Source organism: Podarcis bocagei (assembly GCF_964188305.1).
Source record: "Podarcis bocagei genome assembly, chromosome: 2".
NCBI classification, from domain to species: Eukaryota; Metazoa; Chordata; class Lepidosauria; order Squamata; family Lacertidae; genus Podarcis; species Podarcis bocagei.
The window spans coordinates 79,196,289-79,214,192 of record NC_138126.1 but is presented as its reverse complement, the minus strand read 5'-3'; the positions used below and the strand labels follow the sequence as shown (position 1 = coordinate 79,214,192).

At 40.8% G+C, this 17,904-nt stretch overlaps 1 protein-coding gene across 4 annotated transcripts in view; it reads right to left on the bottom strand.

The window, feature by feature from the left end:
• Positions 1-1,749: 1,749 nt before the first annotated feature.
• Positions 1,750-17,904, bottom strand: part of STK32A (serine/threonine kinase 32A) — a 77,873-nt gene continuing 61,718 nt past the window's right edge. For all 4 annotated transcript variants that reach the window (XM_081181037.1, XM_081181039.1, XM_081181038.1 and 1 more), the window contains exons 9-13: positions 16,097-16,213; positions 9,289-9,414; positions 8,549-8,677; positions 6,956-7,020; positions 1,750-5,810 (exon numbers count right to left, since the gene is read on the bottom strand). In XM_081181037.1, the coding sequence (XP_081037163.1) occupies positions 5,717-5,810; positions 6,956-7,020; positions 8,549-8,677; positions 9,289-9,414; positions 16,097-16,213 (531 nt within the window). In that variant the 3' untranslated portion in view covers positions 1,750-5,716. The remainder of the gene's footprint in view (positions 5,811-6,955; positions 7,021-8,548; positions 8,678-9,288; positions 9,415-16,096; positions 16,214-17,904) is intronic.

Here is a 17,904-nt window from a genome sequence, read left to right as displayed (position 1 = left end):
GGCAATTCTTACTAGCTTTAATGGAAGAGGGGTAAATATATGCATTCTCACAGACTGGCATTAATGTGCTTCTAAATGTGATTCATGGAAGACTTGTGAAATGACTGCTGTACATCTTCATTTGCAGCATCCCCCTAACATCAAACCATCAGCATCACAGAGCATACCTTACTTACTGCAGTAAGTTACCTGTTCAAATGAGACTAATGCCACTTCTGGCCACATTCTACTGTGCTCTGTGGATGACAGCACAGACCTAATACACATCAGATGTGAACTGAACCTTCTGTAATTCACAAGAATAGATTCAGCTGATGAAAATTTCAGAAAATCAATGAGCTAGTCAAGGATGGCCATTCTTGCGCTTGTGACAAGTCAGCCTGACAGCAGGTGATCTATATGCAGGTGTGGATCAGTCCAGAAACTGACAAACCGCCTCTAATTCTTGTCAACAAAAGTTTTAACACAACATGGATATCTTGATTGCTGTTTGCAATTGTCAGTCAACAAACTTGATGACTTTTTAACATAACAGATTGGTTGAGACTTTTTCCTGCCTTTGCGATTTGAGGTAAGTTTTTGCAATCTGGGATAAAAAAAGGATGTCATCAAGCTTTGAAAAATACATAAAACTGTTATTAACTGGCGCTCACTGGAGCTCCGGCCAGCAGTGAAAATCAATCAGATGTGTGATCTCCCCAGCACATCAATGTCACCTTAAGTACTTGGAATTGGAAGGTTAGGAACATTCTATTCCTTTCTGAGAGTTGTTTTACAACTACGTAAAAGAATAGAAAAAAAAACTGAAAGATCGTATTTGTGAGAATTTTATCTAAGCTTCAAATAAAATGAAAAGTGGCCAGAAAAAGGGGGGGGGGGTGAAAGAAAGCTCAGATTCCCACAGAAGCTCCCCTACAGAGTCTCTCTACTATGATACTTTCACATACAACCAGACACCTGTTGAGTATATTACAAATGTTGGGGACAGTCTAGCAGGATGTTCTTTGCAAACTGCAGTTTAAAGATATGGGGCTGTTCAAGAGCATGGATTGTATATATAGTTAGTTTAGAAAGGTGCCAGGCAAACAATCTAGGGCCTTTTAGTCAGGGTTAGTGTTTTCATGTGTTACTATTTTCTGTATTTTTATATGGTAAACTGCCCTGTGAATGTCACATGAAGGGTGGTATAGAGATTTTATAAATAAAAAATGAGTAAACTATAATGTGGCAATTACAATGTAAATTAACTTCATTTTAAAAATGAAGTTCTATTGCCAAAAGTTCCAACTCACAGTTTATTGAGCCACATTTAATTCCGCCACTGTCCAAGGTGCTGTGTAGAACATAGGGCAGGGACCCTGCTGTCTGATGACAACTCTCATTAAATTAAGAAGAGAGCAAGCAGGAGTTGGCCATGGAAGGGAATGCAGGAGAGGAGAATGACTAGTGCTAAGATGGTTTGGCAGAGAGTTGGGTCTCACCTTTATATACAACTAAGCAGGTTTGCTGCTATTCACATTCTGGCTTGCCTTATAGGAAGATCCATGGCTATATGACATCCCCTCTTGGTCATCCCTTATCCCCTTAGCTACCTCATCAAAACAGACTCCGCAAACCTACAAATTTATTGAATGGGACAAGTCTCTCTTATCTATCCAACAGACTTTTTAAACATGAACATTTAATAAATCAACACAAGGTTTTTAAAAAAATAAATAAATGCAAGGGTAAAAAAGAGTCAATGCAGTGTTAAGAGTCTTATAGAAAGTTTAATAGACCATGTTTATAAAATGGAAGAGAAGAAAAGTGCCAGAAATACCACTTGTGTATTTTCATTAAACCTGACATAATTACTAACCTGTTAACATTGATAATGAGCAAGCTGTCTTCCCAGCCCATTTCTATGCAAGACAAAAGGATGAAGCCTAAAATCCAATTGCTTACAATTGTTAGATATGTGACTATAACCAGATTTAATGCCTCCTATTTATCGCTGTGCAGAAAGCTATCTAGGGCAGACAGTGCATAGGCGGCCATTTTACTGTGGCATGTTGAACAACTGTTTACCAGTTAAACTTTTCATGGGAAGGTTATTGCTTGAAAGTGACAAGAGATCAAAACTGCACCGAGCAAGGGTAGCCTACACAGTGCTCTTCAGATGTTGCTGGGCGCAAACTCCCATAATCTCTGACCATTGGACAGGCTGGCTGGGGCTGGTCAAACAACATCTGAAGGGCACCATGTTGGCTACCTCTGGAATGCAAAAAAACAATTATTGCTGCTGCTTGGCCCTAAATTGGTAGTTCTGAGATAGCCAGCAGCTCATGTCCTCTTCAATCCAAAGTGCTATCTTTTAGCGTTTTAAAATAGTGCAATACCTCACAAGTTGTGGCATACTCCGGGATTCAAATTAGACATAAGGCACTCCTGCCCACAAAAGTTTTATTCTACCACAAACACAGTTGTCAGCTACTGATTCTGTTGCTGCAAAACACATTTACCAACAGAGCATCAAATAGGATAGTATGTTTAACGCATTGTTGCATCTCACTATCTTTAATTCAAGGAAACAACCACCCTGGAGGAAGGGAGTTTTAACCCTCTCGCCTAGTGCAGTTTTTTCTGAATGAGAGGCTACAGCATAAATAGCAACTTCAGGGGAAAGTTTTTTGGGGAAATGGGACAGGGTTGAGTTCCACAGTTCCAATCAAGATGTGTGTGGGTGTTGATGGGGAAGTATACCTACAGAAATATGCTTATGCATTTACTGTTTGACCCTAAGCCCACAGTTTGATATTAAAAAAAAAAAAATGGTGTCTTGCCCCATAACTCACAAACCTGCTTTACAAGTGGGTGTTTCACAGCTTATCATTGAGTTTTTTGGGCACCGATTGGGTAGTGCCAATGACATCACTAGTAATATCAGTCTTTTGAGGCTGTCTGTTCTACATTGTACAAATCAGGCCTAGTAGCTCACATTCAGCCTTAAAAAAGCAACACATCTCAACAAGGCTATTCCCTGGTGCTGCAACAATCCCAATTTACTTCTAGGCTTTACATGCAGCTGAGATATCAAGCCAATGGGATTGGCGTACAGATTGTCCTAGCATAGCAGTAAGATTTAAATTTAATATAGTGTGAATAGTGGAAGTTGGACCAAAGCTGTGTTAAAGGGCTTTGTGGATTTTCCTTGATACTATACAGTGACATGGGCTCCTCCCAGTTGAGAAGCAATGCCATGACCATTCAGCCTGGTGCAGCAGGCCAGGCAGAATGATGGCAGGGAGAGCTGGAGCCTGGGAGCCCCCCGTTAATCATCTCAGCTGTACAGCCCAGGCAGAGAGCACAGTAAGGCTATAGTCTTAGAGCTTATTCAGAATGTTGGCATCTATTATGCTTAATGCACCATGGCCAAAGGAAGGGTAGTTTGTGATCACCTTTTGTGCTGGGTAATGATGAGCTTGGGTATCTAATGATTAACGTTATACAACTGCATTCATGCCTGGTCTACAGAAGAGAAATTGATAAAAGCAATACCTCACAAGTTGCGTCTCCAACGCAGGATGAGTGTCACTACAAAGACACTGCTTCTTATTGAATGCAATGATCCCAACAGGCACACAAGGCAATGCTCTGATCCCAACTACTTTGGAACCCGTTTCGACTCTGGTTCTGGGAGAATTTCATACCACATATATTTCATTTTGGAAAGATTTTGGTCCCAAGACAGCTACCGGCCTTTCACCTTTAAAAGCAGCGGAGAGCTGGGTCACTGCCAGCTGCTACCTGGGGCGGTTTTCTTTGGCAGAAAGAAGCCAAAGTGTTTTGTTGAAAAATAAATTGCGGGTTGTTATTATTATTATTTTTGCAGGAAGTACACATAAAAAGGATGTAGCTAGAGGGCCTTAGAGAACATTTTATCGATTTCAACATCCAAGGCAGCAATTTTAGCTTAAGCTGCCTGAAGAAATAGATGGGCTTAAGCAGCCCGTCTTTCTTTGTGCATGCAGATAAACTACTTATTCCAGATGATTGGTCCTCTCCCCACAAGGCAGTGGCTTTCCTTGAGTGCAAGAGAAACCAGATATTAATAGAAAGCAGCTTCTCATATGTGAAAGCAGCCCAGTGAGCCTATAAAGTGAAGACGGGATTGCTTGCTCAGTTAGCCAAATGTATGAAGTGTCTGTCTGCCTTGCTTCAATACAGTGATTAAAACCCAAGATGCTGGGCACAGTCTAGCCACAGTCTAGTTTAACTCTAATTTTGAAATAAATGGCATTGAAAAGTACTGAACTTACAGCTGGATTGTGTCTATTCCTTGCAGTTTCTTTTTCTTTGCTGCTTTTCTTTTAAAAACATTTTTGTAAATGAGTGTGCACGAAAATGAAAGGCCACCAGGGGGCAGTTGGCCGCAAGAGTGGTGGAATAATCACTCGGCTCATTTTGACTCCCGGTTGCAAACTATGGGCTTGACTTTCACATCGGTGAGATCACTTGGCCAGCTGCGTTCCAGCGGAAACATGGAGAGAAGAGAACATGGCGAGACGATGGCTAAAGTCCTGAAGCAGGACAGAGCAAAAATCTAGTGAATTTTTGATACATATAATATTGGTTTTCCTTAAAGAACTATTCTTAATATTGCCAAAAATGGAGGTTTATGTAATTGTTATGCTTTATACGCTCGCTCCACCTCACTTGCTCATTCCCCTTTGGCAGCTCCTAGCAGATCTGAGTGCATACAGTGTCAAATAGCAACCTAAGGCTACAAAGGTAATAGGCTTCATACAATTAAGTGTGATGTGCTGTCATATTGTTTTTAGGGGGCATCAACCTTTGCTGAATGACTATTCCTGATTATGCAGCCTTTATTTCATTTTTAAAAAACAAAAACAATGTTTTAAGTTCAGCCCCATCCCCCACAGTTAGAGTTGTCAGTTGTACTTGCTGGTGAGTTCTATCTAACCACATCCCCTTAGAAGATTTTAGCGACTTATATCTTTGTTTGTACCTACCTGCCAACAATTCAATTTCTGATTCACATAGCAACTCTAAGATCACACACTCACCACATCCATTTGCCCTTGAACGCTACATATATAGTGCCAATAGTGTGTGGAGGGGGGAATCCATGGCAAATAATAATTCTTTTTATATTTTGAGCTGGTGTACTAAATATAAGCTTTAGATCAGAGTAGTTGCTGGTGCAGAAAAAGCTGGTGTTGACATTGGACTCTCTTGTTGTCCATTTGCACAATTTTAGTTTCGGACCATCTCTTTGAAACATCTATTAAAATATGCAGCCACCCACCTAACAAACACTTAATAAAAACCTTATCACTTTCCTACAGGCAGTTGACAGCCCAGTAATCAGCAAACCCTACATCCTGCCACAGAAAAGCTACATAAAGAAAATATGACCTTTCTTCATTCTTGTTCCCTTTGAGGGGAAAACACCACCTTCTTTCCTGCTTTTTTAAAACACCGGAAAAGGCATAAAATGAGAATTTGCGCCTTATGCACTGCTGCAAGAGACTAGGCCCTAACTCCTTATGGTGGAAGGAGACACTCAGCTTCTGGTTTGGAGAGCCCATAGTAAGGGAAGCTGTCTGCCTTGTCTTGATAGCAGTGTGCAGTTTGATTTGTTGAGCTCCATGAAGTAGGTAAAGTAGACGCCTGGACCTTGGACAGCAAGACCTCAGCAGAAGCTAAACTGATTTCAAAGATTATTATTCTGGTCGTCTTCTTCCTGATTGTCTTTGGTTTGTGTCAGTGTCAAGTTCTCTTGCATTTCATTATGCTGTTTCCTCATCCTACAAAAACAAAACAAAACGCACAAGAGAAATCAAAGTCCATAACAGAGATGCAGCAACCAGGGTCAATAGCCTTCTGCAACCAGAATGACCAGGCTGGAAAATGGGGAACTGATGCCTATCACTTCAGAACTGCTGAGACACATATGGAGCACTCTGCTATTTACATACTAATAGACTTAGTTGTGGACAAAAATGGTAGGGATGACACAAAAAAACAATATAGCCTGATATTAGTCATGTTGTGCAGTGATGGGGATCCAAGAAGATATGCTGGGTCTAAAGACCAAGTTATTTCTGCTAATATAAAATTTACCCTGTTGTTGCTCAAGCCAAGGAGCTGTGTGAGGAGGTAGGATGTGGGCCTCTTTAAATGCTCAAAGAGCGAACCCAAGTGAAGCCTGGTGGTTAGCTGGTCCCGCCCCTCAGTGAGTGCCCACCCCTTTGCACACATGCCATCGGCCAATTGGGCAGGAGGCTTGTATCCAACTTTCTTGGCCAGTGAGGAGGCCAGGATGGCATCAGGGGAAGTGGCGGCCAGCTTGCAATCCTGTGGCACCTTTAATAGATAAAATCTGCTGAGTTCGCTTTTGCTAAATCACCTAAATATCTAATTATTTCTGCTAATATAACATTCATCCAGTTACCGCTCGAGCCAAGAGCTTGTTCTTTGTCATTTATTTTAATTATTAGTTTATTTGAAATATGTATCCCCTGCCTTTCCTTTTTAAATGTCAAGGCAGCAAGCGACAAAATCAAAACATAATTCAACTATTTAAGATGTCAGTCACAAATTCATTTCTCAAAACTATGCATTGTTCCCTAGAGAGGTGCAGACGAGAACAGAAGAGAGCTATAAACCCACTACAGTCACCATATACTTAATCACATGAATTTAGTAGGACTGCCTACTTCAGGGAAATGGGCTGGCATTGGCTTTTAAAATAATTTGTTCTAGTGGCAGCCCAACAAAAGAGCCTGTGAACATTACCTAACCTCCCAAAGCCTTTCAATAGATTTCATGCCAAACTCACTGCTTAATTATTGGAGGAATACTGATCAGACTTCCTTATATCTAAATAGTCTTAGTGACATGCAGTAGCACACTTGCCAAGATAAAGTCTACTTTTCAGCTCAATACTTACTTCTCCCTGTTGAAAATGATGAAGTCCCTTTGGATTGACTCCAGGTGTTTCTGAAGCTGGCAGGTCTTCCATTGTGAAACAAACAGAAATGTTTATGTGATGAGATGACATTAAGGCCATAGACAGTTCACTGGGATATAGGGAAGCGATAGCAACAATAGTAAGCAATGGGTTGAATCCGGACAACTTAAGCCCCGGACAAGTTAATCATGACTTAGTGAGATTAACTAAGTTCATCTAACTTTGATCCAATGGTTTGTTTTTCACATGTCTCCAATGCTTTATGCACCAAAGATTCAAAAATTCATGTGATCTCTTTACATTCTAGCACAAAGGAACATTAAAGTCATCTGAAATCTAGGGATACCGGTAATGATGGGCAGAAGATATCATACCCCTCTGTCACTCCTGGATCCAGATTCTGCTGCTTTATGAAGCTACAGAAAAATGAAGGGTTGCAGAATAAAGTTGTATGAGACTAACCCAATATATTCTGTAGGTGGGTCACATACAGAGTTAAAAGAGTGGACAATTTCAGGAAAAAATAGAAAGATGTGTGAGAAGCAAAAAGCTTAGGAAGATCCTCTTTATTTTTGCCCATTTGTTCTCTTAACAGAATGCAAGGGTGCCTACTACTGACAATTCACCAAAGGGTAAATTTACCAACATAGCCACTTATCAACTATTTCAACCTGCCAAGCAGCAAGGAGAGTTATAGCATTATTTCACATCTGATACTAAATCTCAGAAGGGAGAGTAGTCCATTCTCAGACACATTCATAGACAGACAGACAGATAATAGGTTTCAACTACACCAAGTGATGGGGGGTTATGGTCTAAATTATTTGCCTTTGTACTATGTATTTATATTATATTTTGGAGCATCTCATATGAGCTCAACTCCATATAGCTGGGAGAGGGTAGAAGGATGAACCTAGAGAAAAGCATTAGGGTGGTTGCCAAGAAAACAAGAAGGTGCTCTCCTATCACAATCAGTAAATAGTACAGACACAGTTTACTTTCCCCAATTTCTTCCCTGTCTGAACATGAAGGGCTAAGAAGACAGAAAGAATTATACACCTGTCTGTTGTAGAAGGGGAGTTTCTGTAAGGGCCCTTCAAGCAGGTTATTGCTAAAAAAAACTGACAGCAAAGTCAGAAAGCATTATTTGCTATTAGCAATTATTTCATATTCCAGCAGTTTTAAAAGTGGATGTATAGAAAATATAGTACCAGTGACACACAGTAAAAAAGCAAATAATTTAGAAACTGAAGGAACTACTACTTCCATTATTATCCAAATCTGCAGAGACAAGCAGCCAAGTAGGGTGATGCCTTGCCTGTTTTGGCTGCAATCTTCTCTTCAAGCCACTCATTTGGAGCACTGCCATTAACGTCAATGCGATTAGACCTGAGTAAGCAGTTTGAGCATCACTGTCTCTTGTCTTTTGAGACCAATATGTCAGGAAGACATCTAACAAAGCTGGAGCGCATTAAAATGCTGGCATCTTTACATCGGCAACAAGTCTACTGGTCTGTGCAAATATGAATTTCCTTGACTGAAACAAGGAGCCCAGCTGCCTGCAGCTCTCACCTCCATGGAATCATTTTTGCCGCTTTCCTTCTCCTTCTTAGCCAGGCGCTTTTTCTTCTTATGAAGTGGCTTGGACTCCAAGATCATTTCTTCAAGTTCAAAGGTTGGGTCACAGTTCAACTTCCCTTTCTGGGGTAAGGGGAGAGAGAATGTTCCAAACAGAATGAGACTCGCATGGGAAGCTGGCTCTATATCTATACTTGGGTTCTATACTTGGAAAAGAAACCATACCAAGAGCTCCCAATCACCCTGGCAACGCCTCCCCAGGCGGGATTGGGCAACTGGCTGAGGTAGGCAGAGACCTCCAGGTATCCCACCTGGAAAAGGCGAAGCCAAGCCTGCGCTAATGGTGTCGCATAGGGTCCACGCAAAGGGCGCCCCCATTTAATGTGGGGAGCAGTCATTACCCCATCATCCTATTCACTATCGTCTAACTGGCAGGGGAGACCTGTATGATCTGTGTGATTCACTATTTGTTGCCAAACTTTAATAAAAAGCAAAAAAAGCCACCACATTTTTGGTACATAATTACAACAAAGACTACTCCCCCATCATTCCCCCTCATCCCCCAAAAGAGGAGTTTGGCCATCACTGCAACCAATGAACTGGTTTGTTTTTAAATTGCTGGCTGTGTAAGCTGTCTTTTGTGGACTTCAATCTGAAAAGCGGGCTAAAAATATTCTAAAATTTAAAAAACCCTATCATTTGAGACTTTATATAATTAAAAATATAATCCTTACGGTAGGAAGGAATCCAGGCTCTACTGTCTTTTGAAGTACAGCATCCCAGTTGATATCGGACAAATAAGCAAAGTCTTGGATATCGGTCAGTTGAGAAAACCGTTCCTCTGTATTTATTTCCATTAACTAGAAATGGGAATTAAATCAACTTGTAAACATGATAAAGATCAGAACAGAGAGAAAACAACAAGATTTTTTACTGTAAATTAGATACAGGAAATGACGGTGGTTTGAATCACTGTGCATTTCAGTCAGGCATGAATCCCCATAAAAAGCCATACGACTTAATTTAATCATGACTAATTTGCTGCATTGGTTTCAAATGCAATGGATCTTAGTCACAACTTTCACTAGATCAGGACCATTGTGCCGTAAGCAGAAAAGAAAAAAGGGCAGGTTACCAGTTTTACTCCTGATAACTCAATAGAGAATCCTCTTCTACAACTATATTGTGTAGCACAGCATAGAAGCAAGTCTAATCTATTGTTCTAATTTGAAAGTATAATTAGGTTTTCCAGGAAGGAGAAAAGTCGTAATCCAGTCTATTTATCTTTACAGTAAAACATCTGATTGGGTTTTACGTAAGAAATCAATAAAATTTTGAGACAAAAATAAGGAAGCAGTCTAGGGCAGAAGACCAATTGGAAATTCATACGCTCCATTTTTTCTTAAGTTGGCATTTACTTTTGCAGGCAACAACTGGTAGATCTCAAGCTCATGAAGGGCAGTACAACTGTCACTTGCCATACAAACTTCAAAAATCTAATTTGTTGAACTAAGGGCAACAATATAGGGGTCTTTTCTGACATTCCTTGGGCAGCTTGGGAAGAAGCAGTGGCTCTTGTACTACCTCACAAAGAAAGTGTCAGAAGCCCTGGGTTATATGAGAGAGGTCCATGCTGCAGCTCCTTCACAATGCAATAATACTCTAGCTTTCATGAAGGGTGGTAGTGGCAGAGGAAGGAGAAGCATCACAGAATCTTCCCTGAAGGCTCCCACCATCGCTTTAGAAGCCAAGAGGGAGCTGCACTGTAGCAATTTCAACAGGAATGTAACATCAAAACGGTAACCACAGTTTTGCCTAATAAATTTAGGCTTTTGACAGTTTTTATCCATACAAAAGAAACATATTCAATTTAGTGAGCAGTTATCCGTGGAGTTCAAGGACTACAGTCCCTACATTTCCTAGATATTTGCTCCATGATGGACTGGTGACTATTCTGGCAGTTTCTTCAAGCTGCCTTGTTCGTATTTCAAAACTTACCACTATTCATTCTGCATAGCCCTGCAAGTTTGGTTTTCTGCTAATGCTATGAGAAGAATTTGTAAGGGAGGCAATTATAGCCGTGCAATAAGCAATTTAGGTATCAAAAAGCATTTACAAAGGCCAACATGCTCAGTGGAATACATGTTGGTCTTGAACTTGTGAATCCAAATTTATGACCCATGGATTTATTGAGTAGTCTTGGGCAAAGTGGTAATCTCTTCACTCCCTTTCTGTGAAATGGGAATAAGTGTGGCTGTTCTCATGGGGTTTTTTGTGAGGAGAACTGACAACTGAAGATAAATGGAGAACTTTCCAAGAGAAAACCAGCATTCTAAGTAGCACAGCCTCAACTAACTTAAAGAGTTGGCTTTGGACAATGAAAAATCCTTCTACCTTCTGTTCTCCTGTAAGACTTGGCATTACAACCAAAAGCAGTTAGAGCTAAAGACCACAATTTTGGTTCCAAAGGTCAAACAATTTAATTTGCATTGACCAGAAATCAGCATCACCATAGAAGGCCTTTCAATCTTTTCTCTCATTTCCATACATCACACTATCCATGACTGAGTACAGAATCTGGTTCTTTTCCTTGCTGGATGCTTGGCTGGCTCAAAATTAGAAAGTGTTCTACTTCAGCAGTAATTTACTGAACTCTTTCTTCTAAGAAAGTTAAGCCAAACACTCTACAAGTATCTACTGCATTTGAACAAATTATTCAAAAAGTCCTGTTCTGACAGATTTATCTCAGAAAGATTTTGCAGCAGTACTTTATTTTTATGACTCGATAAATACCCACATAGTTCAAACCAACTCCTGTTGAAATCAGACCCCCCTGTGGTTTATACGAATGCCACCAGTGTACACTGCCCATATAGTGTTGAATATTTTTCTTCAAACATTGCCCAGGAATCAGCAAAACATTTCAAAATGATTCATGTAGAACATGAATACAAAAAGATTGTTTTTGTGGGAGCTGCAAATCATTCACGGAAATCAAAGCCAGCCAGCTTCCATTCATATGCCAGACTGACTGGAATGGGATACTCCTGCTGAACTGCAAACCTACAATTATGCAAGTTCCTAAAATGCTCCTCTAACATCTGCAAGCCCATATAAGCATTTTTCACATGAGAGATTTACTTGGTTTCCCTTTGAATCTGCCTGTAATGCAAACATAAAACCTACACAGGTTGCAGCACACATTTAATTTCTATTTTCTTCCCTTTTCCATCCTGCATTACCAGCCTTGCATAACTGGAAGGTGTTCAGTTTGTATGTGGAAATGCTCCATGCCTGATTTAATGCACTGAAACCTTTCTTATGAAATTTACTTGAGACAAGTGAGAGCCAGGACCAAACTTGACATCCCAGTTGGTCTCATCTATAATACATAATGGCTGCTAAAACAGAGACAAAGGGGGGCACAGTGGAAATTTAAATAGCGGTGACATTGCATCATTAATTTAAGAAGGAACAAAAGGGCCTGTGGGAGTTCCAGAATGCCATGGCACAGGATAAAAAGCAAAGTAAAATGACATAAATAAATATAAAGGAAATCTACAGAAATGTGGAGTTATTACTCTGTCTTGACTAGTTTCAAATGCAGGGTTTTTTAAAACAGTTTTTATGTGTATTTAGGTATATATCTGGACAAAATAGTTCTTTTGATCATACAGCTACCAACATACATGCAGGTTTTTTCAATTGCCGTTGGGCAATTTTCCATCTCCTTGGTGCCATCTCTTACAGTGCCACTGTTAGGTCTCACATAAAGGCAGTGGGGATGAAGAGTCAATATGTAGCCAATGCATGCGTGTATATGGGACTCTGAATATATGGAAGCTTTTCACCTTGTGCAGAACTATGTGAAGAGCATATATATGATAGTAAATTTTGAAAAACATTCAGGATTGGGCTGTGCATTTGGAGTTTTAGCCTAGCATAACCTGCTATGCATTTTTTTTGGGGGGGGGGTAGTGGTAACTAATTCACTGTCTACAGTTTAGGGTCCCCAGCCAAAATCATGTCTTCCAGATCTATTAATCCTGCCTAAAAATATTAAAATATTGTGGGTTTTGTCTTTACTAAAATGTAAAATGACTAAAAACATTTCTAGCACGCTTGGTTCATGTGTGTGGGTTAACAATATGGATCTGAAGTTCACTGATACACTCTATCTCCACCTTGGTCTGGGGGTCATGTGGCAAGGCGAACATCACCCCCTTCTGAAATCAGACTTCTCCTTGCTACATGGAATTGTGTGCACCTCAGTGACTCTGGCCAAAGACAGACAAGAGATCGTCTCAGTTCTGCAGAGGTTTTTTAGCTAGAGATTCTGAACACCAAAAGTGGAGATTCATGAATAAAAAAAACACCTCAGAGTGCATCACTGAATGATAGCCCAATTTCAGGGTCATTTTGTTAAACTGCCTAATATATCATCTCTACACCACTTGCTGTTGCAAATATTGCTGCCACTGGGAGCTGTGTAATTGCCACTTCCATTCTAGTACCACCCGTGCCCCCTTCTGTTTTCTTTCCCCCCGGGGTAATAATGAAATATAATAGACCTTGGCCTTAACTTTTCTCAGCCTCAGCAGCAATAGCAATAGCAGCAGCAGTCTTCTCAACTGAATGGCCTGCCAAGCCTTCAGGTTCTTAAGGCAGTTCCGTACAACATTGATTTAAAAATCACAGATAGAGACAGAAACACAAATACCAGAACCTGCACGCAGCACACATATTAACCTATTTTCTTTTCCACAGTCTCTTTTGAGGGGGTTATAGGAGAATACTGAGGCTATACATACATAAACCTGTGCAACCGGACTCCCTCTCCTCTCCCCATATGGAACCACAACAACCCTACTTTCAAATCTGGGTTTGGGGGAAAACCCGAAACAGATTTTGGAGGGTGCATGAGTAGAGGAAGTCCACTGAGCAGGCAGAAGTCCTTGAGCTAATGCAAAGATTTTGCTGGATATAAACCCATTCTTTTAACAGTGCAAACCTATCTGTTTTCTCAGATGAAGGCTCCATTGACTTAATGGAAATTACTCTCAACTTAGTATGCATAGGATGGTAGTCTATCTCTTCTTCTCCAAGTTACCTATATCAATGAACCCAATTATCTTATTTTACTTTTTTTAAAAAAAAGCTTATTTGGGAGAGAGAAATGTAACCATCTTTCATAACTGGAAATCGCTAAAGGGTCCTGTTTATGTCATTAATCTTGGATGTGAGACCAAATTAATTTGTACCAGAAATTAGGTGAATCTCCTTATGCCATTTATTCCATATTATAAAGTATTTTGTTATGTAAAAATGGTTCACTGCTGTCAGGGAACTGCCATCAGTGCCGGAGGGAGAGAGCAAGCTCCAGAGGGATCCCAGAGAGCGTCCCGGGATTGGGAGAGGCACCCCATCTTCTGGGGAAGGGAATCAGCTTAGCTCCATTGGAGAAGGGGGAATCAGAGAGGCAGTCACATGACTCCTTGCCGGGGACCAGCGGGGAGAGGAAGGGTCCTCCGCTGCCTACGCCCTCCTTGCGCAGAAGGCTTCCGCGCAGGGAGAGTAGGAGGAGACTGGGCGTCAAAGAACTTCTTTGCTGGAAGAAGTTTAAGAAACACCCACTGACGGATTCTGCCAGCAATTGAGACAGCCACAGGTGAGTGGCTGTCCGGACAGGAAAGGTTCACTCAGGCAACCCAGACAGGTATTGCCACAGGCTTACGCACGAGCAACCCCTAGAACCATTACAACTACATTTCCCATTGCATTTTCATACCAGTCAGGATGAATTTATTTGGAATGATCTTGAACGGTGATGGGGAATTTGTATTCCTCTAGATATTGTTGGACTACAGCTCCCATCACCCCTGACCACTGATCACAGTGGCTGACACTGATGGAAGCTGAAGTCCAACAACATTCAGAGGATCAAAAGTTTCTCACATCAGGGTCTTGAGGCTTTGAAATATTTTTTTATGACAGGAATTGCTACTATGGGGAGAAGGGTGTCCCACTGCAAGCACCATCCTGAGCATGAATCAGTTAGTTGCAATCAAGTATTAACTGAAACTATTGGACTTTTAAGTTAGACATGAGGTCCTGTTAAGTCAATATTCATTTATTTCAGTGGATTAGCTGAAACTTAGCTGAATACCACCTAAGTTTCTGTTGAATTGTGCTCACTGAATGTTTGAACATAGATTCACATTTTCATGGACTAAACCCATTGTTTTTTGCTGCATTTTTTCATTAACTTCACCTTTAATCAAATCATGTTTTCAGGCATTACCAAAACATTCCCTTTACAGAAAGAAAGAGGCTGAAAGATATAGTTGTACTGAGACTTTCCCAACAGCAAACCTTCCTAAAAGGCATCCCATTCCAATTTCCTCTGTCTGATAAAGAATGCCTGTCAGCCATATTTTCTGGTAATTCTTATGCTGACAAACTGTTACCACATGGAAATATGTGAATAGAAGTTATGAATAAATGATGGCAAGTGAACATCTCTACAGAAGCTCGACTGTCACTTTGCCACAGGGAAAATGTGATGTCTGGAAACCTTCTCAAGTGAACGCATGCTGAACTAGCAGGTAATTCTCTCTCTCTCTCTCTCTCTCTCTCTCTCTCTCTCTCTCTCTCTCTCTCCCCCTCTCCGGTAATTTTACTGAAAACCATTATGAGGTGGGGGTTTTTTAATTTACAGCAGTATTTAAAAACCCATAAAATCTAATAATACAAAGATGTAACATAAGTCCACTGCAAATTTTTCTCTATGCCTCAACAAGTGGGAGCCAAAGAAGTGCCGCAGGTGGCTTTTGTGTGGTAACCTGAAGTCATGTAAAATTATGTCACACATTTTGTGTTAGCAGAAATTACTGTGAGGGGTGTGGATGGAGAGGCGAGATATGGGCTTCTTGCTTTTTGCAGCAGTCGCACTTCTCCTATAAGTCTTGGTGTACTGAGCTTCCACTCAGAAGGTGTGGGAAATGTTTGGTCTTCTAGATATGTCTGTGTCCAGTCCTGGGCACCACAGTTTAAGAAGGATATCGACAAGATGGAACATGTGCAGAGGAGGATGAACGGGATGATAAAAGGCCTGGAAACCAAGCTTGAGGGAGTTGGATAGCTTGAGCCTGGAGAATATCAGACTAAGAGGTGATATGTTCACCACCTTCAAATATTGGAAGATGAAGCAAGATTTTTCTGGATTCAAATAACAAGGAAGGAGATTCTAAGAAAACTTTAGGGGAAATGTTCTGATGGCAATAGTTGTTTGACAGTGGAACAGACTTTCTTGGAAGGTGGTGGACTCTCATTTATTGGATGTTTTTAAATAGAAGTTGGGTGACCATCTGTCAGGGATTCTTTACCAGTCATTGAAGGGAACTGAACAGTGGTCAATGGCCAGGAATGATGGTAGTAGTAGTTCAGCAACATTGTGGGGGGCTGGGGTTCCCCATACCTGTTCTAAAGCAAGCACCCTTCTCTATTGAAGTCAGCCTGCCTCCAAAAACACGTCCCACTTACCTTTTGGATTAAGGACACCATATCCTTTGACCAAGCAGCAGGATACATAACTGTGGCTGTCTTGAAGATGTGGGCAATTTCGTTTGCAGCAGTACTAGAGCGAATGTGATATGGCCTCTGTGAAGAAGGAAAGGGGATGGGGAGCAAATAAATTTTGAAACAAATCCCTCATCCAGCAGCTGCAAAAACCACATTATTTCTTTCAGACCATTTCTAAGTAAATGACCTCTGCTCAGGTGGTCATTGTGCTGATTTTTCCAAAGCCCACATTCTTCCTGTTCCCACCCGCATCTCTCCTCCATCTCGCCCTGCTGTTGTTCTCAATTGAACCATTGAACTACAGTCACTGGGGAGCCTAATTCAATTGAAGTAAACAGATCAGTGCAGGAGAGGGCAGCAGCAGCAACAACAAAGCTACATTTGAAAAGCAAAATGTAAGGGAAGGGATCAAGGCTTTGCACTGTCATCCAACCAGCGTTTCACTAGGACAGCCTGAGTGCAGAGGAAATCAATTTACTGCTGTTTTTAAAAAACAAAAAACAAAATTCTTTCCATATTCCCTGAAACATTTAAAGACTGCATTATCCTGTTTATGTCTGGAGTCGGAGCTTAACTGCCACTGAGGTAAACTTTTGTTTTTATCTCCTTTGAAACAGACATTGACCGTGTTTGCATATCATGCTAAGCCATAAAAGGATGATTTGGTAAGTCACACTTGCATGAAGTGCAGGCTGACAGAGACATCCGGGGGACTCCCACTTTGCTCCTCCCACCACAAAGGGGATAACCCAGGAACATGCTGTGTTTTGTGCTAACAAACCATGATGCGCTAAGCCACCAATGACAAACCATGATTTGCCAAACATCTCATGAAAACAAAAGTCAATAGTCTTGCCGTATAAAGAACTACCCATTCAAACGAAGTGCTGAATTAGTTCAGCATTGCTTGCTATATCGTGGCTGACCTTATAGCCTCTGGAAATAGTGAGTTAAACTATGGAGGGCAGTTTCAAACACTCATAGAGATCATGTGCAGCTAACGTACAGCACAGCCACCGTAAGTAGCACAGGAAGTGGGGATATATGTGACTCCTGGACAGTTATGGTTAGTATTTTCCATACAGAAAGGGGATGCCCTTCTCAAGGTGACTACCAAAATGTTAAAAAGAACCTATAACAATATCACAAATAATAAAATTACCTAAGAGACATCTAAATCTCAGAAATGTAGCAGATTAAAAACGATATCAGAAGACAAAAATCACCCAAGTGCAAAAGCAGGTAGTAAAACTAGCACATTTCTGGGTACAGGCTGGAGTACAACCTGCATTCCTGCCTGCCTCTCCTGTGCAGTTTAGTTAAGACTCCCCGGCATGGGGAGATACATAAGGACTGTAGGGAACAACCCTCTCGTTCTCTGGATTTTTACTTCTGTCCCATTTGCCAGAACATTCAGCCATTACTAGTATAGATGATCTTCAAAGGTGATACATGATGGGCAAGAAATCTGCCAGGGTTCCAGGAAAGATTTAGATACAAGAACATTTCTGAATTATTATAAGCAACTTCTGTTCATAAGATTCAACATTACAGTATTTTTTTTTTTCTTTACAGGGAAGATGGAGGAATACTTCACCATGCCTGTAGTGTATGGTAACAAGGCATGAACATTTTAATTTCCTGCTATGTCAAAGGACTCCTTTGGGCAGAGGAGAAATCCAATAAAGCAAGCTTTAAAACGCATTACTGTTTTTCAGGTCACCAATACCTGAATGTTACTGCAACGCTGGATTCAGGGCTTTTCACTC